Source organism: Hyla sarda, chromosome 3 (assembly GCF_029499605.1).
Source record: "Hyla sarda isolate aHylSar1 chromosome 3, aHylSar1.hap1, whole genome shotgun sequence".
In the NCBI taxonomy this organism is placed as follows: Eukaryota; Metazoa; Chordata; class Amphibia; order Anura; family Hylidae; genus Hyla; species Hyla sarda.
Window position 1 is genome coordinate 101837287 of NC_079191.1, and position 22532 is coordinate 101859818.

At 43.8% G+C, this 22532-nt stretch overlaps 1 protein-coding gene across 6 annotated transcripts in view; it reads left to right on the forward strand.

Moving 5' to 3' along the window:
* Window positions 1-22532, forward strand: part of DOCK10 (dedicator of cytokinesis 10) — a 431686-nt gene that overhangs the window by 408271 nt on the left and 883 nt on the right. For all 6 annotated transcript variants that reach the window (XM_056564788.1, XM_056564791.1, XM_056564789.1 and 3 more), the window contains 5 exons: window positions 7915-8061; window positions 9265-9475; window positions 12626-12816; window positions 16021-16121; window positions 17024-17162. In XM_056564788.1, the coding sequence (XP_056420763.1) occupies window positions 7915-8061; window positions 9265-9475; window positions 12626-12816; window positions 16021-16121; window positions 17024-17162 (789 nt within the window). The remainder of the gene's footprint in view (window positions 1-7914; window positions 8062-9264; window positions 9476-12625; window positions 12817-16020; window positions 16122-17023; window positions 17163-22532) is intronic.

Consider the following 22532-nt stretch of genomic DNA (forward strand, 5'->3'; position numbering starts at 1 on the left):
GGTCTTGTGGACAGATGAGACCAAGATAGAGCTTTTTGGTAAAGCACATCATTCTACTGTTTACCGAAAACAGAATGAGGCCTACAAAGAAAAGAACACAGTACCTACAGTGAAATATAGTGGAGGTTCAATGATGTTTTGGGGTTATTTTGCTGCCCCTGGCACTCGGTGCCTTGAATGTGCGCAAGGCATCATGAAATCTGAGGATTGCCAACGGATTTTGGGTTGCACTGTACAGCCCAGTGTCAGAAAGCTGGGTTTCCTTCCAGAAGGACAATGACCCCAAACATATGTCAAAAAGCCCCCAGAAATGGATGGCAACAAAAACGCTGGAGAGTTCTGAAGTGGCAGCAATGAGTCCAGATCTAAATCCCCTTGAACACCTGTGGAAAGATCTTAAAATTGCTGTTGGGAAAAGGCGCCCTTCCAATAAGCAAGACCTGGGGCAGTTTGCAAAGGAAGAGTGGTCCAACATTCTGGCTGAGAGGTGTAAGAAGCTTATTCATGGTTATAGGAAGCCACTGATTTCAGTTATTTTTTCCAAAGGGTGTGCAACCAAATATTAAGTTAAGGGTGCCAATAATTTTGTCCAGACCATCTTTGGAGTTTGGTGTGACAATATGGCCAATTTTCTTTTTTTCCTCCCTTTTTTTGGTTTAGTTCCAATACACACAAAGGGAATAAACATGTGTATAGCAAAACATGTTACTGCAATCCTTTTCTGTGAGAAATACTTCATTTTCTTGAAAAATTTCAGGGGTGCCAACAATTACGGCCATGAGTGTATATAATGTGGGAGTTAATGGTGTCTATGTCGGAAACTAAAGCAAACCTGTAAGAGTCTGTGAAGGCTGTGAGACAGGAATGGCGGTCAGGGATCGCCATTTGTCCCTAAGGTACCTATGGTATGTGGATGCCAGGTTTCAGAGAAAGCTAGGTGAGACATGGGAAATCCAGGATATAGTTAAAATCCCTGTCCAAACTTGGCTTGGAACTTTGGTAAATCCTGTTATTGGGTCTGGATTTTTATGGAATGAAAGTCAGGTTCAGTAGTAGGGTTTTCATCACCTTCCTAGGCCAATAACAGATTTTTAGTCCACGTTGGCCCCAAGTGAGCAGAGGTGCTTAGGCCGATTAATAATGGCTTACAAAAGGTTTAACCAAGTCTTCACTGAGAGGCTAAAAGAAACTTCTGTTGGAGGTAGGAGTCCTGAGGCAGCCTCAGAAAGGGGACATTTACTGTAGAGAAAAAAATTATAAAATTTCCTGCTGATTTTGTATGTTTGCCCACTGACAAATAAATGATTATTCTATCATTTAAAAAAAAATAGAATAACAATAAAAAAAAGAAAATGCCTTTTAAATAAATTATGAATTGATTTGCCTTTTTATATATCAGCAAAGATTTCTGGCTCCCAGGTGTCTTTTATACAGGTAACAAGCTGGGATTAGGAGCACTCTGTGGAAATAAAAAAGAAAGGACCGACGGACGGCGCCTCGTGTATTACCCTAAGGCAATGAGTGGTGAGTGGGGGGCAACACCGCGGAGCTTATAGTTGGCCGCTCACCTTATAATGACAGTAAATGCGCATATAACCCACAATGAAATTGGGGTATCAATAGTGCGAGCCGCTGCTGTGCCAAAGGCCTTCAGGAGAAGACAAGGTCGTCCTGGAGTTCAATAGTGGAAGCAAGACAGGAAAAAACCCTTGAAGTCGGCGCTGCTGACTCTTGTGGGAAGGATGAGGCAAATGCTAGAGGTAGTGATAAAAGTCCTCAGCAGGACATTTTATTAGAAAAACTAAATAGAATGGACAGGATTACGCGTTTAGGGAGGATTACTCCCTTCCTCAGATCAGGGGGAGGTAGTAACAACAGTAACAGGTTTATTTAGCGCAGAAAATGGGTGCCAGAAACAAAGGGGAGGGGTGTACAGTAAAAAGGTAAAATCAGGCACAGTGTATAAAAAAAACTATAAAATTATATTATACATGTTATACATAAATAAACATATTCGCTGTAAGTTTGTATGAAAACAGTAGAATCTTTATTTACAGGTGTAATTCTCAACTGCTGTAGAACCGCAATGGGCCGGAAGTGACCCACTGTAGTGTGTGAACAGTGTAAACAAACGCATCATGTGTGGAGCGCAGAGCGCTGTATACGCGTGCTGTGATGGGCTGGTTGCCCAGGACAAGTTGCTATGTTTGGTGACCACGTGATCGGTGTTCAGCCAATCAGCTGATCACAACCTCTGTGCTTGTTTGTCAGTGCAAGATGTTTTTGAAAGCTAGCGATGCGCATATTTGAATGTATAGACAGCGAGGCTGGGGTACAATAGGGATGATTTGTATATATAATACAGGTAGCAATGACTGTGTTGTTTATTATTAATAAGAATGTATAGGTGGTACAGTGATAATATTCAGTGTGCAACTATCACACAGGGAAAGTGGAGCCACAGATAGTTCAAATGGGTATTAGTGGCAACAGGTCGTAATATATATATATATATATATATATATATATATATATATATATATAGTGGAGCAGTCTGATAAGGGAACCCCGTTGCCCAGGAGCCAGTAGAGAGGGTACTATAGGGATATGTATAAAGCTTATAAGGATTGAAGTATATATTTAGATATTTAGAGTTTTAGAGCCATCTGATAGGGGAACCCAGGATCAGGTAGAGGGTGTTGTATAAAGATATAGGGGGTAAAATATATTAAACAAGTTATATGGGATTTGTCTAAGAAGTATGTACAAATTATTATTAAAGATAGTATGGATAAGATGCTGACGCACCACGTGGTCCCATATAACACGTGATAGGGATATAGGGGGTGAGTATATGGCAGCAGGAATCTAGCGAGTAACGTGAATCACTAGCATAGGTGTGGTTAGCCGGGAAAATATATATATATATATATATAGACAAAGAATAAGTCAGCCAGCACTTTAGTTGATACCAAACTATTATATAGACCTGGCCTACAGGTGCACGCTACTAGGCTAGATATACAGCAACAGAAGAATGCAGCAGCACACTGCCAGCACAAGGATATAGGTGCAACATGAATATGCAGTTAAAACATGGAGAGCTATACAGCTATGGTGTAATAGATGCAAATGTAAAACTATGAAATAGTGAGGCACTTAGCTCGCAAATTTGTCTCCGCCGGCGGTCAAATAGCTTGGACCGTCCCACCGCGATAAGGTAGCCTCCTGGGACGGACCCTACTCTGTGAATATGCCTCTGTGTGAACAGTTCAGTAAGCATGGCAGGATCTGGAACATCCAAGCCACCTTATATACACACCTGATAGAGGTGGGTGGGGTGCAAGGCCAACATGGAGGTAGCCACTCCCCCGTATGTGCAATACAGACAAAGAATAAGTCAGCCAGCACTTTAGTTGATACCAAACTATTATATGGACCTGGCCTACAGGTGCACGCTACTAGGCTAGATATACAGCAACAGAAGAATGCAGCAGCACACTGCCAGCACAAGGATATAGGTGCAACATGAATATGCAGTTAAAACATGGAGAGCTATACAGCTATGGTGTAATAGATGCAAATGTAAAACTATGAAATAGTGAGGCACTTAGCTCGCAAATTTGTCTCCGCCGGCGGTCAAATAGCTTGGACCGTCCCACCGCGATAAGGTAGCCTCCTGGGACGGACCCTACTCTGTGAATATGCCTCTGTGTGAACAGTTCAGTAAGCATGGCAGGATCTGGAACATCCAAGCCACCTTATATACACACCTGATAGAGGTGGGTGGGGTGCAAGGCCAACATGGAGGTAGCCACTCCCCCGTATGTGCAATAAGGTGGCTTGGATGTTCCAGATCCTGCCATGCTTACTGAACTGTTCACACAGAGGCATATTCACAGAGTAGGGTCCGTCCCAGGAGGCTACCTTATCGCGGTGGGACGGTCCAAGCTATTTGACCGCCGGCGGAGACAAATTTGCGAGCTAAGTGCCTCACTATTTCATAGTTTTACATTTGCATCTATTACACCATAGCTGTATAGCTCTCCATGTTTTAACTGCATATTCATGTTGCACCTATATCCTTGTGCTGGCAGTGTGCTGCTGCATTCTTCTGTTGCTGTATATCTAGCCTAGTAGCGTGCACCTGTAGGCCAGGTCCATATAATAGTTTGGTATCAACTAAAGTGCTGGCTGACTTATTCTTTGTCTGTATTGCACATACGGGGGAGTGGCTACCTCCATGTTGGCCTTGCACCCCACCCACCTCTATCAGGTGTGTATATAAGGTGGCTTGGATGTTCCAGATCCTGCCATGCTTACTGAACTGTTCACACAGAGGCATATTCACAGAGTAGGGTCCGTCCCAGGAGGCTACCTTATCGGGGTGGGACGGTCCAAGCTATTTGACCGCCGGCGGAGACAAATTTGCGAGCTAAGTGCCTCACTATTTCATAGTTTTACATTTGCATCTATTACACCATAGCTGTATAGCTCTCCATGTTTTAACTGCATATTCATGTTGCACCTATATCCTTGTGCTGGCAGTGTGCTGCTGCATTCTTCTGTTGCTGTATATATATATATATATATATATATATATATGTATTGTGCCAGTGTGACTATACAATAACAGATTGTTCTGGTAGTGTATGTAGAGGTGTATCAGAAGTCATGGGATCAGGATAAAACATAAAATATAAATGGTATAAGAATAAAAAAAGATATTGATAAAAAAAAAATATATATATATATATATATATGTGTGTGTAATAAAAATAATATAGTATGTAAAAAACGAGATAAAATGTAGATGGTATAATAATGGTAATAATAGTTTATTGAGACCTGAGGGAACGAAGGTTTGTAACTTGTATATCCAATAGTTTTCTCTCTTCCGGAGGGTATTTTACCTATGAGGATTGTCTTTGGATATACTTTCTATACGGTTAATGGAAATCACGTTGAAGTTTTGTTTGTGGTGTTGAGTTATGTGCCTGGAGACGCTATGAAGGAGAAAACCATTGGTGGCACTCTCTTAAAAGTGTGTTCATAATCACAGCTTGTTATCTGTATGAAAGACACCCGTCCACCAGTCAATCAGATTCCAAACTCTTCACCGTAACCAAGACCAAAGAGCTGTCCAAGTATGTCAGGGAAAAGGTTGTAGACCTACACAAGGCTGGAATGGGCTACAAGACCTTCACCAAGCAGCTTGGTGAAAAGTTTACAACAGTTGGCAATGATCATAAGAACCGTGAGGAATCAGCCAAGAATTATCCGGAAGGATTTTGTCAATGATCTCAAGACAGCTGGGACCATAGTCACCAATAAATCAATTGGTAACACACTAGACCATGAAGGACTGAAATCCTACAGTGTCCAAGAGGTTTCCCTGCTTAAGAAAGCACTTGTACAGGTGTAATGTGTTACCAATAGTTTTTTTGGTGACTATGGTCCCAGCTGCCTTGAGATCATTGACAAGATCCTCCCATGTAGGCTTGGGATGATTCCTCACCATTCACAATCATTAAATGGGTACTAGACAACATTAAATGCCCCTAGACAACTTAAAAGGGTAGGATAGGGGATAGGATGTCTATCGCGGAGGTCCCGCCGCTGGTGACCCTCGCGATCACCCTGCTGCTGACGTTTAGAGCGTCGGTTGCCGCGCCGGAGGCTCCTGTTGTCACGGCCACGCCTGCTCTTGACATCACGGCCACGCCCCTCAATGGAAGTCTATGTGACTTAGACTTGCATTGAGGGGGCGTGGCCGTGACATCATGAGCCTCTGCCCTGCATCGACAGTCATCCGGCACGTAGCAAAGTTCCCTCCATGCACAGGATGTCTGGGGTGCCGCAGGCGAGATCGTGGGCCTCCCCAGCAGTGGGACCCCTGCGATCAGTCTTCTTATCCTCTAGGGGGAATGCACCTTTAACACCTATCCTTTGGATAGGGGATAAGATGTCTAATTGTGAGGGGACTGGCTGCTGGGATCCCCCACGATCTTCGGGCCAGCACCACGGCATTCTAAACACAGAAGCTTGAAGCTTCCCTGTTCATGATGTCATGCCACGCCACCTCCATTCGTGTCTATGGGAGGGGCCAAGATGACTGTGGTCGCCCGTCATCTGACAGAGAGCGGAGTTCGCTCCATGCATTGGATGACTGAGGTGCCGCGCCGGAGATAGCAGGGGTCCCAGCATCTGGACCCCCGCGATCTCATCCCCTCCCTTTGGAGAGGGGATAAGAGGTCTAGGGCGAAGTACCCCTTTAAACTCCACAATGTGAGATCATGCACCCCGACAGAGGAAGATTGACAATTATATTGTGTTTCTTTAATTTTTGAACAATCACACCAATTGTTGAAAACTTCTCTCCCAGCTGCTTCGCGATGGTCTGGTAGCCCATTGCAGCCATCTGTAGGTCTTTAATCTTTTCCCTGACATCCTTGGGCAACTCTTTGGCCTGGACTATGGTGGAGAGTTTAGAATTTGATCGATTGTTTCTGTGGACAGGTGTCTTTTATACAGGTAACAAACTAAGACTAGGAACACTCCTTTTAAAGGGGTACTCCGGTGGAAAACTTTTTTTTTTAAATGAACTGGTGCCAGAAAGTTAAACAGATTTGTAAATAACTTCTATTAAAAAATATTAATCCTTTTGGTACATTTTAGCAGCTGTATGCTACAGAGAAAATTCTTTACTTTTTGAATTTCTTTTTTGTGTTGTCCACAGTGCTCTCTACTGACACCTCTGTCCATGTCAGGAACTGTCCAGAGCAGCATAGATTTGCTATGGGGAATTTATCCTGCTCTGGACAGTTCCTGACATGGGCATCAGGTGTCAGCAGAGAGCACTGTGGACAACACAAAAAATATATAAAGATTTTCCTCTGTAGCAAACAGCAGTTAAAAAGTACTGAAAGGATTAAGATTTTTTTAATAGAAGTCATTTACAAATCTGTTTAACTTTCTGGCACCAGTTCATAAAAAAAAAAAAAGAGGTTTTCTACCGGAGTACCCCTTTAAGAAAGTGCTTCTAATCTCAGCTTGTTACCTGTATCAAAGACACCTGAGAGACAGAAATCTTGCTGATTGATAGGGAATCAATTGCAAATCAATTCATAACTTATTTGAAATGCATTTTCTAGATTTATTTAAGTTGTTTTTCTGTCTCTCACTGTTCAAATAAACCTACCATTAAAATGATAGACTAATAATTTATTTTTCAGTGGTCAAATGAGTTACACATTTTTAGTGACTGTTTTGTTGGGTGGCTGGTAGTAAGCCACTTGTACAGAGAGCGGAGATATTGTGTAGTTAGCACTGAACAAGCAGGGTTTAGTTTGTATTTGTGCCTGACATTAAAGGGAATCTGAACTATTGATATAGGCCTGTAGTGCAGGTGACGCTGATGACAACGATACTTACCGTTTTCTGATCTGTGCCTCCATTCCTACCTTATTCCGGTTTTCTGTCAGACAAAATGCATGTAAAATGAATTCTTTAGATTATTTCTTCATACTGAAGCCTATTATAAATACAGCAATGTTACATATTGTGGCTGCACAGTGATCATACAGAACACTGAGGACTCGTTTCACTTTACCTGCATGGAAATTGGCTAAGAATTAATTTTTATTTTTTTACTGGTTAAAACGATTGCAACTAAACCATGTCCGCATTTTTACAAGAATTTACCAATGTCGCTGCTGAGCTTAAACATGAATCCTCATCATCCATTAATAATTCTGTTTCTAATGCATCAAAGGTTCTGCTTGCACATGTGAACTAGCTGTAGGGAGTGTGATAAACGCATTGAAGTGACTAACCAAGGAAGCTGCAGCTTTGGGGAATTAATCCCAAAGTACTTCCCTGTAGAAATGAAATGTACTGATCGTCTCTTTTCAGGGTTTCTTTGAGGAAGAGGAAGGAAAAGAATATATCTACAAGGAGCCCAAATTAACTGGACTGTCAGAAATATCACAGAGGCTGCTCAAGTTGTACAGTGATAAGTTTGGAGTAGATAATGTTAAGATCATTCAAGATTCCAACAAGGTGAGTGCTGAGTGCTGCTCTGCCTCCTTACAACAGTAAGGCTCTGTTCACACTATGGAGAATCTGTGTGGAAATTCTGTGCGTGTTGCGACCTGCACTGCAGGCCCATTGATTTCAAGTGGGTTTTGGGCCTGGTAGCTCTGTGTGTCCACTCGTAGTGGCAGATTCCCCACTGTAGAAATCCGCAGCTACAAAAAATCAGAGCTACCCAGCTGCAGCCGGGAGCTCGCTCTACAGGCCCTCTCTCACTGCCTTGAGCACATCTGCAGCATGAAATATGGTGTGGATGTGCCCCTGCCGTTAAAGGGGTACTCCAGCGCTAAACATCTCATCCCTTATCAAAAGGATAGGGGATAAGGTGTTAGATCGCGGGGATCCCGCCGCTGGGGACCCCTGCGATCTCTCCTGCAGCACTGCTCTGTGGCTGATGACGGGCAGTGCTGGGGACGGAGTATCGTACCATCACGGCTCCACCCCCTTGTGATGTCATGCCCTGCCCGCTCTATGCAAATCTATGGGAGGGGGCGTGACACCCACTCCCATAAACTTGCATTGAGGAGGTGGAGCCGTGACGTCACGAGGGGCGGAGCTGTGACGTCACGATACTCCGTCCCCAGCACTGCCCGTCATCAGCCACAGAGTGATCCTTGCTCTGTGCAGCTGAATAACAGGGGTACTGCAGGAGAGATCACAGGGGTCCCCAGCGGCAGGATCCCCATGATCTAACATCTTATTCCCTATCCTTTTGATAAGGGATAAGATGTTTAGCACGGAGTACCGCTTTAAGCAACAAAAGAGCTATCATTGACACTGGGAGAGATAAGCCCCAGATCTAGCCTACCTGCTGCTGATCATACACATTAGACAATTGTTGGCAAAACTCATTGTCCATAAATGTGTATGGTGGAAGCCCAATTGTTCCCTTGTACCTGTCGTCAAGGGAAAGAACAGTCAATCCTTTGTTTCCTGGGAGATTAGAGAAGTCACCTACCTCCTTAGTTGTGGCAATGGCACTGGACACCCTTGAAATGAACAGCTAAGGCCTTCATTGATTACAATGTGTGTCTTGATTTTCCTGTGGCCAATCGGAAGATGACCCAACAATGGGACCTGTGGAAAAGGGACAAAACAATCATTGCCCAAAGCAGACTACTCTGTAAGCTTAGCAACCTTTTCTATATGTATTATTTAATGTTTACTCAGGTTAACCCTAAGGATCTGGATCCCAAATTTGCCTACTTTCAAGTAACATATGTAATGCCTTACTTTGATGACCAAGAGCTTGAAGACAGAAAAACAGATTTTGAGAGACATCACAATATAAACAGATTTGTGTTTGAGACACCATTCACTTTGTCAGGAAAGAAACATGGTGGTGTGGAGGAACAATGCAAGAGGCGCACGGTGCTGACTAGTAAGTGATCTCTGTACACACCCATTCTTTTTGTGCCTCACAGGGCTGGGACATAGGTAAAGCAGACTCAGCAGGGACATGGGGCGCCAAAGAGGGAAGGGGCACATTTAACGCATACAAAAGCTTAAAAATAAAACCCACCTTTAAATTCCTTTACACAACCAACAGTATCTGACTTGCTGATAATACACTGCTCAAAAAAATAAAGGGAACACTTAAATAACAGTCAATCACACTTCTGTGAAATCACACTGTCCACTAAGGAAGCAACACTGATTGACAATCGATTTCACATGCTGTTGTGCAAATGGAACAGACAACAGGTGGAAATTATAGGCAACTAGCAAGACACCCCCAATAAAGGAGTGGTTCTGCACACAGACCACTTTTCAGTTCCTATGCTTCCTGGCTGATGTTTTTGGTCACTTTTGAATGCTGGCGGTGCTTTCACTTTAGTGGTAGCATGAGACGGAGTCTACAACCCACACAAGTGGCTCAGGTAGTACAGCTCATCCAGGATGGCACATCAGTGCGAACTGTGGCAAGAAGGTTTGCTGTGTCAGCATAGTGTCCAGAGCATGGAGGCGCTACCAGGAGACAGGCCAGTACATCAGGAGACATGGAGGAGGCTGTAGGAGGGCAACAACCCAGCAGCAGGACCGCTACCTCCACCTTTGTGCAAGGAGGAACAAGATGAGCACTGCCAGAGCCCTGCAAAAGGACCTCCATCAGGCCACAAATGTGCATGTGTCCACTCAAACGGTCGGAAACAGACTCCATGAGGGTGGTATGAGGGCCCGACGTCCACAGGTGAGGGTTGTGCTTACAGCCCAACACCTTGCAGGACGTTTGGCATTTGCCAGAGAACACCAAGGTTTGCTAAATCGCCACTGGTGCCCTGTGCTCTTCACAGATGAAAGCAGGTTCACACTGAGCATATGTGACAGACATGACAGAGTTTGGGGACGCAGTGGAGAACGCTCTGCTGCCTGCACCATCCTCCAGCATGACCTGTTTGGCGGTGGGTCAGTAATGGCGTGGGGTGGCATTTCTTTGGGGGCCACACAGCCCTCCATGTGCTTGCCAGAGGTAGCCTGACTGCCATTAGGTACCAAGATGAGATCCTGAGACCCCTTGTGAGACCATATGCTGGTGCGGTTGGCCCTGGGTTCCTCCTAATGCAAGACAATGCTAGACATCATGTGGCTGGAGTGTGTCAACAGTTCCTGAAAGAGGAAGGCATTGATGCTATGGACAGGCCCGCCCGTTCCCCAGACCTGAATCCGATTGAGCGCATCTGGGACATCATGTCTCGCTCCATTCACCAATGCCACGTTGCACCACAGACTGTCCAGGAGCCACCTCATCAAGAGCATGTCCAGGCATTGTAGGGAGGTCATACAGGCACATGGAGGCCACACACACTACTAAGCCTTATTTTGACTTGTTTTAAGGACATTACATCAAAGTTGGATCAGCCTGTAGTGTGGTTTTCCCCTTTGATTTTGAGTGCGACTCCATATCCAGACCTCCATGGGTTGATAAATTAGATTTCCATTGATAATTTTTGTGCAGGACGTTTGGCCTTTGCCAGAGAACACCAATATTGGCAAATTCGCCACTGGCACCCTGTGCTCTTCATAAATGAAAGCAGGTTCACACTGAGCACATGTGACAGACGTGACGGAGTCTGGAGACTCCTTGAAGAACAATCTGCTGCCTGCAACATCCTCCAGCATGACCAGTTTGGCGGTGGGTCAGTAATGGTGTGGGGTGGCATTTCTTTGGGGGGGCCACACAGCCCTCCATGTGCTTGCCAGAGGTAGCCTCACCGCCCGTTGCCCAGACCTAAATCCGATTGAGCACATCTGGGACATCATGTCTCGCTCAATCCACCCAACGCCACATTGCACCACATACTGTCCAGGACTGGGAGGACATCCCTCAGGAGACCATCCACCACCTCATCAGGAGCATGCCCAGGTATTGTAGGGAGGTCATACGGGCACGTGGAGGCCACACATACTACTGAGCCTCATTTTGACTTGTTTTAAGGACATTACATAAAGTAGGATCAGCCTGTAGTGTGGTTTTCCACTTTGATTTTGAGTGTGACTCCATATCCAGACCTCCATGGGTTGATAAATTTGATTTCCATTGATAATTTTTGTGTGATTTTGTTGTCAGCACATTCAACTATGTAAAGACGCAAGTATTTCATACGATTAGTTCATTCATTCAGATCTAGGATGTGTTATCTTATTTTTACCTTTATTTTGAGCAGTGTACTAAAGGTTCCAGGAGGTGATGAGCACTTCCCTTCGGTGCAGCAGGATACAGATATTTGAATACAACAATTCTGCAGAATATTAGGGAGCGATGGGGGAGATGTATTCTGAAACCCTGCTACACCCATTACTCACCCTACTGAATTTACATACAGTATGTATTTGTGCTGTGAAAGTTGATTTTACTGCTTTAACATCATAAACTCTTGATGGCATTGGCCACAAGGTGTAGCTATCTTCCCCTATTGGCGGCTGCAGGCAGCCCATATTTTATCACTAACTACTAAACTACATAAAGGGAAACACATTGCTATCATTATTGCGGATTCTGCTGGCACTTATGAGTGGACTCTGGCCACTTACCTAAGTGCCACAACCAAATCTCTGCCCCCACCACCACCTATGTGCACCTTCTTCCTCCACCTCCATCACATGACCACTTTTCCGACCCTATAAGAGAAATAGTGTGCTGGGCCAGTTCACAGCCCTGTCAATGACTGAACATTTCTTGTTATATGTTTCTACCTTTTGTCACCTGTACTTCGCCTAAGCATCAATGTTTATGGTTGCTGTGTGTGAAGGTGTGTTGCGTTCTTATTACCTACCTGTCCTGAGCTTGTACCTGTTTTGGGTGAATCCTACCTGCTTGACATCAGAGGACTTCTTAGTTCTTTTACCAGTAATTGCTGACTAAATGCTATGATTGTAGAATGTCACAAGATAACAAGAAAGATATTTACAGTATAAAATTGGGAACAACAGTAGGAAGGTCATGACTATCATTACATATATTGTCCATTGTTCATCAATTCTCTAGGGCTATTTTACAGTAAATTCACTTGATGCTCTTATTCTTCTGCAGCCAGTCATTCATTTCCATATGTAAAAAAGAGGATACAGGTTATTAGCCAGACAAGCACAGAACTGAATCCCATTGAGGTTGCTATAGATGAGATGTCCAAGAAGGTCCAGGAGCTGCAGCAGCTTTGTACGATGGATGATGTAGATATGATAAGACTACAGCTGAAGCTTCAAGGAAGTGTTAGTGTAAAGGTGAGAAGTGCAAATAGATTTATACAGTCTTAAATAGCTGAGATAAAATCTGCATTTATAAACTCTAACTTTCTGCCAGATGTTCTGAATTTCTTAATTTTGTCTTTCTCAGTATTCCAATAATAATGATACAAAACTGCTTCCGATATAGCTTCCACTAGGGTGGTTATTCCAAGGCCACCTATTAAAAAGCGAGGTTTAGGGGGAAATTCAGATCTCTTGCTTTACTATTAGTTTGTTTTAAAAGATGACAAACATGTTTGCTGAACTTTTTCCCACAGTAGTATGGCAGTCTTGGTGGTTGTGATTCTCAAAAAACAAAAAAAAGCGAATTGTTTGTTCTTACACAAGATGGCACTGTTTCTTAAACATTACAGCATAACAGGATATAACCCATTGACTTCACATGGGGGGAATTTATCAAAGAATTTATGTGTTTTTTCACGTAACTTTGGCGCAATACTTTGGCGCAGTGTCTTTTTGTGCCAAAGTTTGGCGCATGTTCTCCACTGTCATTTTTACAACTTTCTCAAAATCACACGGTCCTGTGTGTGATTTCAACTTTAGTCAGTAATTCATCATTTGCGCCAATTGATCTTTGCTGCAATTTTGGCGCAAATCCCGTTTTTTTGGGCGCAAATCCCCGCCAAGAAATTTTGCACATGGAAAACACACTTAGCAATGTCAGAAAATGTAAAAGCGTCAAAATACATGACATTTTTTTTTGTGAAAGCAGCGACGCCTCCAGGGCTGCTCAATACTATCCTGCGACATAGTTGTCTCTGAGGAACCTTCACCCTCCATTGAGCCAGCATTGGACATGGCCAAACAGGTTCAGGAAAGATAAGCACTAGGGATCGACCGATATCGTTTTTTTAGGGCCGATACCGATAATCGGTGGAGGTTAGGGCCGATAGCCGATAACTTATACCGATATTCAGGTATAAGTTATCGGCTATTTATCCCCCTGCGACACCGCTGCAGATCATTGATTTAAAGCGGGTGCTTTAAATCAATGCATTGCAGTGGCTTTTGCGGTGCCATAGGCCGCCGCCGCCACCCACTTCTCTCCCCCTGCCTGTCCGGGGGTCCTGAGTCCTATCACCGCCACCGCCCCCCCCCCCCGACCTGCCCCACCGACCCGCCGGTGGGTCGGGTCGGGGGGGGGGGAGGTTGCGGTGCAGTGGGGGCGGTATGGGGGGCGGGGCATTATCGGCTTGTCGGCAAGGTAATTGCCGATACCGATAATGCCCAAAATCGTGATTATTGGCCGATAATATTGGCCATACCGATAATATCGGCCATACCGATAATCAGTCGATCCCTAGTAAGCACTAAAGCAGTGGTCTCCAACCTGCAGACCTCCAGATGTTGCAAAACTACAACTCCCAGCATGCCCGGACAGCCAACGGCTGTCCGGGCATGCTGGGAATTGTAGTTTTGCAACATCTGGAGGTCCGCAGGTTGAAGACCACTGCACTAAAGCAACAAAAAAAAACAAAAAAACTACCCAAGTTGAAAATAAAATCCATTTCACATGGTGGCTATAAACCCCACAAAAGAAAATAACTCACGTCGCTTGCTGATATACTGCAGGAGGGACTCCGAAATGGCTGCTCTACAGGGTAAAATACGCGTCCTCTGTGGCGGTAAGTTCTGTGTAAAAGGCGCTGTGAACAGCTGATTTCAACATTTGAGCCAAAATTACTAACAACTTGCACCAAATGATAAATTTGGTGCATGTCCACGAAAACCAAAGTGAAAAAAAAAAAAGGGTAAAAAGAAACGGTCAACAGGCAAAATTGATAAATACCCCCCATGGGCTCCTGTTTAGTCTGCTACTTCACACAGGACCACACTGAATGGCACTTTCTCATTTTATTGCAGCAGCTATTTCTTTCTGTCAAGCTCTGACCTCAAGGGCACTGACCCATATGGACAATCAAGCATATCTGATCACCCTTCCCTATCCCCACACACACCCACATGTGCAGGCCTTACATTATAGTCTACATTACTTGCTTGCAGAGCAACCAATTCCTGTCCTCCAGCTCACTAGGACTAGGGATTTCTCCTTAGCTACCAAAATTTACCCCAGATTGGAACATCCTAACGCTTACTCCTTAGTCAGCAGTAGTCAGCACTTTAGCCGCAGCTCACACATAACACACTGCATGCTGCTCACTAGAGATGAGCGAACTTACAGTAAATTCGATTCGTCACGAACTTCTCAGCTCGGCGGTTGCTGACTTTTCCTGCATAAATTAGTTAAGCTTTCCGGTGCTCCGGTGGGCTGGAAAAGGTGGATACACTCCTAGGAAAGACTCTCCTAGGACTGTATCCACCTTTTCCAGCCCACCGGCGCACCGGAAAGCTGAACTAATTTATGAAGGAAAAGTCATCAACTGCCGAGCCCAGAAGTTCGTGACGAATCGAATTTACTGTAAGTTCGCTCATCTCTACTGCTCACCTCCGGCACCTCAGGCAGATTATTTATAGCCCAAAGATACTAAAACGGTTTACCACTGTCTGACCCGTATTGTCAAGGACTGTCATTTCTCTTGCATAGACTCACCCTCACTATTCATTTGATCCTCCTGATCTGATTCACACAGAACTGCATGACATCTCCTGACCTTTAGTCCATCATCGTCTTATTAGTCTCTAGTACATCAACACCTAAAGGTCTCCTGGAGATTGGCAAGTCAGCACCCTGATTTTTAAAGGGTGACTATCATTTATAAAAACTTTTGACATGTTGCCCAGTCATGTCAAAAGCTTCTATTGTCTGAAATGTGACAAACCAGGATATTGGGTTTTTATATGGTCCCATCCCAAGCAACCAGTCTGTCGGAAATTTACTTTCCAAATGGCAAATGACGGCAAAAATGGCCACCAGCACTGAAATCACATTGTTATATTTATCAGGGCCTTTTAAAAAGCAATATATAAGGGGGCGTCTTTAAAGTCCCATTATAAATGTGTTTACCTTACATCTGTAGAAACTTATCTGTTTTTGCAAGTCAAGCTCAGAAGTCAAGTTTTGCTCCAAGATCCATTGAATAGATTACGTTCAAAGAACTGACATTTTATCCTTATCTGAATTGAATGTTACATGCAGCCTGATCGTACTTATGTATTTGTTTGTGTTATCTTCTGAATATTAAATATTTCCGTACTGAAAGTGAATGTACTGGGTTTCAGGTAAACGCTGGACCGATGGCATACGCTAGAGCATTTTTAACAGAGACAAATGCCAACAATTACCCTGAAAGTCAAGTAAAGCATTTGAAAGAAATATTCAGGTAACATTTATAATATTATTGAGGCAAAACTAGGAATTTCTCCTAAAGGCTGCAATGACAAGGCATTATCTTTTATTTAATGCCTACATTTAAAGGGGTACTCCGCCCCTAGACATCTTATAGGGGATAACATGTCTAATCGTGTTGGTCCCCAGTGGCACCCGGTGTTCGTTTAGAACTGACCTCACGACCATGCCCCCTCAATGCAAGTCTATGGGAGGGGACGTGACAGCCGTCACGCCCCCTCCCATAGACTTGCATTGAGGGGGCGTGTCCGTGACATCACGAGCAGGGCGTGACCGTGACATCACAAGCCTCCTCCCTGCATCACCAGTCACCCGGCACGGAACAAAGTTCGCTCCGTGCACCGGATGTCTGGGGTGCTGCAGACACTATCGCGGGGGTCCCCAGCAGCAGGACCCCCGCGATCAGACATTTTATTCCCTATCCTTTGGATAGGGGATAAGATGTCTAGAGGTGGAGTACCCCTTTGAATAAAAGTATTGTATAACTTGATGTCGACAGCTGTTCCTCCAATCCCCCCATACACATGCATGCTTTATTTGGTGTACATATGTTCTAATATGCAGGGGAGTTAGTTACTGCAAGACATAACTTGTCAAGGGTTGACTCTATGTAGTAATATAGAGGTATGATGATAGTTTGTCTCCTGCAGATGTATATATGCGGATGCAATAATAATAATAAAAAAAAAAATACAACTGTAAATACACTGTGTGAATATATAGACTTAGCAATAGCCAAATTGTGCTTTTACATGTTTTGCATAGAAATTCTCCTTTATTGGGGCTTTGGTGATAGTGTCATCTATATTTACCAATCCGCAATCTAAGAACTAACGTTCTGCCTCGTATAATATATTAAACTCGCCATTTTTTCAGACAATTTGCAGATACGTGCGGCCTGGCTCTGGAAGTAAATGAGCGTCTGATCAAGGAAGATCAGTTGGAATACCAAGAGGAGATGAAGTCTCATTACAGGGAAATTCTGACGGAACTCTCTGAAGTCATGAATGAAGCGGTGAGCTGATGAAAGTAACCTAGCCTTAGTGCCAGGAATCATGGGAAATATGTCATACTAGACCAGAGCCGAACGCCTGCAACTGTCTGGCCTTAAATTTCAGATTTATTTGTGGACGGTGTCTGTGACCTGTTCATTGTCAGTATATCAGATATCGCTGGCCGTGAAGATGGCTCTCATCTGTCATTAACCCCAAGGGAAATCTAGGTAGATCATAAACCGGTAGAACCGTATTAGGAGAATGAATCATGTTAAAATGTTCAGTCCGGGAGGATAGTAAAGTCATTCAGGGTATTTGGCTTATCAGGGGTCTTTTTTTCTATGTTCCTAACCAGAAACTGTCAGAAATATACCTATAGGGGGGGGTATTTATGAATAGTGGAGCAGGTGAACGTCTTTTTACTCTATAAATTCATGTGTTGGAAACTGTGTACAGTGGTCCCTCAAGTTACAATATTAATCGGTTCCAGGACGACCATTGTATGTTGAAACCATTGTATGTTGAGACCATTATGGAAACCTGGTAATTGGTTCTGAAGCCACCAAAATGTCATCCAAAAATAGGAAAAAGTGAGGATTAAAGATAAATAAGTAGATAACTAATATAGATAAAGCAAATCCTTACATATAAACGTAAGAAAGATCTTGTGGGAGGTGTAAATCACTGTCTATTTCAGTGTTTCCCAACCAGGGTGCCTCCAGCTGTTGCAAAACTACAACTCTCAGCATGCCCGGACAGCCAAAGGCTGTCCGGGCATGCTGGAAGTTGTAGTTTTGCAACAGCTGGAGGCAACTTCTTTGGGAAACACTGGTTTATGTAGAGGACAGAAGCTTCTTCAGGGTCCTGTACAGAACACGCAATGTCCTAAAAAAAAAGGAAAATGGAGCCGCCCTCACCTGATGCCCAAAGGAGAAGCTAACCCTGGCACAGGTAAAGTGTACAGAACATGTAATACCTCCCTGTACTGTCGGGGGCGCTACCAGACACCAGTCAGTGCATGCACTTTAGTAATACAGGGGTTTTACCAGTGAAATATCCATTCTGATTGGTCGGTTCTTCCAGCCATTGAGACGTTTTGCAGATTCCAAAGCATTGTATGTTGGGTCTGGTTTCAAGTTACAATGGTCCAGAAAAGACCATTGTATGTTGAAACTATTGTATGTTGAGGCCATTGTAAGTTGAGGGATCACTGTACCTGCACCTAATTTATCACATTTCTTACATCACTACTCCACTTTGTATGGTGTTTTTGTGCAACTTTTTGTGCGACTTTTTAATCCGTGCCACAATTATGCAACTTTTTAATAACGCTGTCCATAGTTAGTTTGTAAGTGCTTTTTTATTCGGTGGTGATTAGCGCCCATTTTTGTGGGTTGCGCCAAAGTATGCGACTTTTAAAAAAAGTAGCATTTTCATAAATCCCTGACCACTGCAAAAAAATTAACCAAAAACAACAGAAACAGCAACAAACCTAAATATAAGTAAATGAAAAGTCGCAGGAAAAGTCACAAAAAACACACTGCGCCAAAATATTGAGACAAATTTACCCAAGAAAACCAAGGTAAAATGCTTCATAAATACCCCCATAGTTTCTACAATCACACTGTAACCCTGTAGCCAAGGTCAAGACAAGAAGAAAAGATACATGAGAGGATAAGTGTAGTAGGAGCAGTGAATTAACCGTTCTTAGGCTGCATTCACATCTCGTTTTTACACTACAGGTGCCGGATCCGCTGGGGGAGGGGCAAACCGGGCTCTCCCTTACCCCAGCCGGACCAGCGCTGAACTCCATTCACTTTAATGAGCCGACCGGAGTCAAACGTTGACTCTGGTCGGCACATTTTTGACCCGTATCCAGTTTTGTGACCGGACCTAAAACCGACTACGGTTTGCCCCTCCCCCAGCCTGATCCGGCACCCGTAGTGTAAAAACGAGATGTGAATGCAGCCTTATCCATAACTGTTCATGAACCATGGCTTTTTGCAGCTGCACTTCATGTGCATCATAATAATTCTTTTAATAAAGATAATGAAGGAGCTGTCATTCTATGTGAAAACCCTGACAAATTACCAATTCCGGTCTGCTACACATAAAGTCAAATACATATATTTGAAGTTGTCTGACATTTAAACATTTACCAAGGTCTGTCCGGAAAGTATCCAGCCATGTAATTTGAAAAATAGAGACATTTATTGAAGAAGGTACTGAAAACATTAAACATAGGACAATGACGCCTCAGTCCCCTTCACAATAGGCACCTTGGGACTTCACATCGTTTTTCCTACTGTCTCTTCCAATGTTCATAATACTCTGCAAAATCCTGTGACGTATACACTGTGTATTTCACGCTGCAGAAAATCAGCGGGAAACAGGCAGTGTATTTTGCTACAGGTAGACACACAGGGCTTCTCCATGGCAGCCCAGTGTGTGTAATAAGGTTTTAAGGTGGGCCCGTGTGTGACAGTCACCTTGGCGTACTGGGCCCACGCCTCCAAACCTCACTGGACACACAGGGCCATTGGGTAGCCCTATGTGTCTGCTCATAGAATACACAGCATATTACCAGCTACGCAGCTATGCTGCATCTATATTACATGTGACCGTACCTTTAATTTCATTGATGATCTGAAATCTCTTTGCTTTTTAAGGGTACAGTCACATGTAATATAGATGCAGCATATTTTATGCTGCGTAGCTGGTAATTTGCTGTGTATTCTATGAGCAGACACATAAGGCTACCCAATGGCCCTGTGTGTCCAGTGAGGTTTGGAGGCGGGCCCAGCACGCCGAGGTGACTGTCACACACGGGCCCACCTTAAAACCTTACTACACACACTGGGCTGCCATGGAGAAGCCCTGTGTGTCTACCTGTATCAAAATACACTGCCTGTTTCCTGATGATTTTCTGCAGCATGAAATACACAGTGTATACGTTACGTGTTACCCTACCCTTAAGGTGATTTTATGCATTTATCAGTATATGGGAATGCAGCTTAAAGGTCCATGCACACTACAGAATTTTCAAGTAAAGAAATTTTGCTTGGAAATTCTGGTGCAGCAGAATCCTTTTGCTGTCAATGGGATTCCGCTGCACAGTGTACACTACGGAATTTCAACAGCAGAGCTTTCCGCAGCTGAAATCCACCTGCTGTAAGAATGAAAATGTTCATTCTTTCAGCAGAATGCATTGCCAGTTATCAGCAATGTCTACGCAGTCCGCCGGTCAACCTCAGGATCTCAACTCAGACTTTATCCAGACATGCCGCAGTGTGCATGGACCCTAACAGTGTCTGGATACTTTTTGGATAGACCCTGTATGCTTATAAGAAACTAACTGTTGAAATGATCCTTCTTTCAGCCTATGATGTGACAGATCTCAATGACATTAGGTCTATTATATATAACATCACATGACATTAAATTTAAATCAACTGGTGCCAAAAAGTTAAACAGATTTGTAAATTACCTCTGTTTAAAAAAAATCTTAATCCTTCCAGTACTTATCAGCTGCTGTATGCTCCAGAGGAAGTTCTGAAGTTCTTTTAAGTCTAACCATAGTGCTCTCTGCTGACACCTCTGTCCATGTCAGGAACTGTCCAGAACAGGAACAAATCTCCATAGCAAACCTTTCCTGCTCTGGACAGTTCCTGACATGGACAGAGGTGTCAGCAGAGAGCACTGCTGTGGTCAAACTGAAAAGAACTACACAACTTTCTCTGGAGCATACAGCAGCTGATAAGTACTGGAAGGGTTAAGATTTTTAAATAGAAGTAAGTTACAAATCTGTAGAACTTTCTGGCAAATTTGAAAACATTTATGTTTCACCGGAGTACCCCTTTAAATAGAAATAGCAGGTATGCTTTAAATAGAAATGGTGCCTTCTCCATGTCTCTGACCTGTTTGTCCTAGTTATATGTTTATGCTGTATCATACAGTTTGTGGAAATTTTTTATTTTTTTTGTAAAAGTTTTTTATTTTTTTTAAAGCAGAATAAAAAATAAGGTTTTAAAGGCTTAATCTTTAGTAGAAAGGGTTACTATGTGTAATATGTGATGGTTTATTTACTCATCTCATGAATTCCTATATGATTTTCTATTCCATCTGCATAAAACCATTCATCTAAACATACTTCTCTCTTGTCACACATGTTGATGGGAATCTGTCAGCTCTGTTAAAGGATATCTGCTGCGAAAAAAAAAATGTATCCCCTATCCACAGGATAGAGGATAAGTGTCTGATCGCGGGGGGCTCCAGCTGCTGGAGCCCCCTGCAATCTCCCGAACAGGGCCCCGGCATTGCCGCGCTATGCGCTGGCTAATGCGCATAGCGTCAAGCTCACTGAGCTCAACAGACAGACCCCCTCTGTACAGCTCTATAGGAGAGGCCGGGAGGCATGAACGCTGCATCCCCGCCTTTCCCATAGAGATATATGGAGGGGGCGTGTTGCCGAATGTCATGCTGCAGCCAACACGCCTCCTACACGAGAGAGCCACTGCAGAGTCGGGGCCCCATGCAGGAGATCATGGGGGGGGTCCCAACATTTGGAACCCCCTTCCCCCGCGATCAGATACTTATCCCCTATCCTGTGTATAGGGGATACGTTTTTTTCGCTGCAGATTTACTTTAAGAGCTGCAGGCAGAGTTGGATAGCTGGTAGAGTGTAAAAGCAAACTGTGCCTTTCCTGGAGCTAACGGTGGCTGCCAAACTTTTTATTTTTCAGCCAAGTGTCAAGAAGGTGGGGCCAATCTGCTCAAGGACCACAGACTGGCATGCCTTCACCCTTATCCTCACCTTGCAGTCCCTCTTTTTCTGACATACAGGGCTCTGTATATTAAATAAGGAAGGTATAGGAGGTGAGGACGAGCATGAAGACGTGCAAGCCTGTGGCACTTGAGCAGCTCTATCCCACTTCCTTGACACTTGGCCAAGAAATAAAAAGGTGTTTTATAAGTGAGGCAACCACCATCAGCTCTAGTAGTAGTTTACTCTTATACCCTAACAGCTATCCAACACTGTCTGCAGCCCTTAGCAGCAAATAGACCTGGCGGATTACCTACACGTGGCTATATGCTTATATTTGGAGTTCTACTTGGATCCCTGTCTGGTGTTAATACATTCTTTCTCTTCTCTCAGCTGTCATGTGACCCTTGCCTGTTCCGCTTCTCTTCCTCTTTGTCTAACATTTCACTGAGTACTTTAGGGAATATTGGTATGTCCTTTTCTTGTCTTGCAATACTTGGCTCGTGCATGCTAATCATTACTCGCCTTCCACCTTTTCTTATGCATTCTGTGCATTGCCTCAAGCTGGAAGTAACACTATACTGTCATGTTGGTAGCAACAGCAATGTTGTGCTTTGCAAGGAAGCAT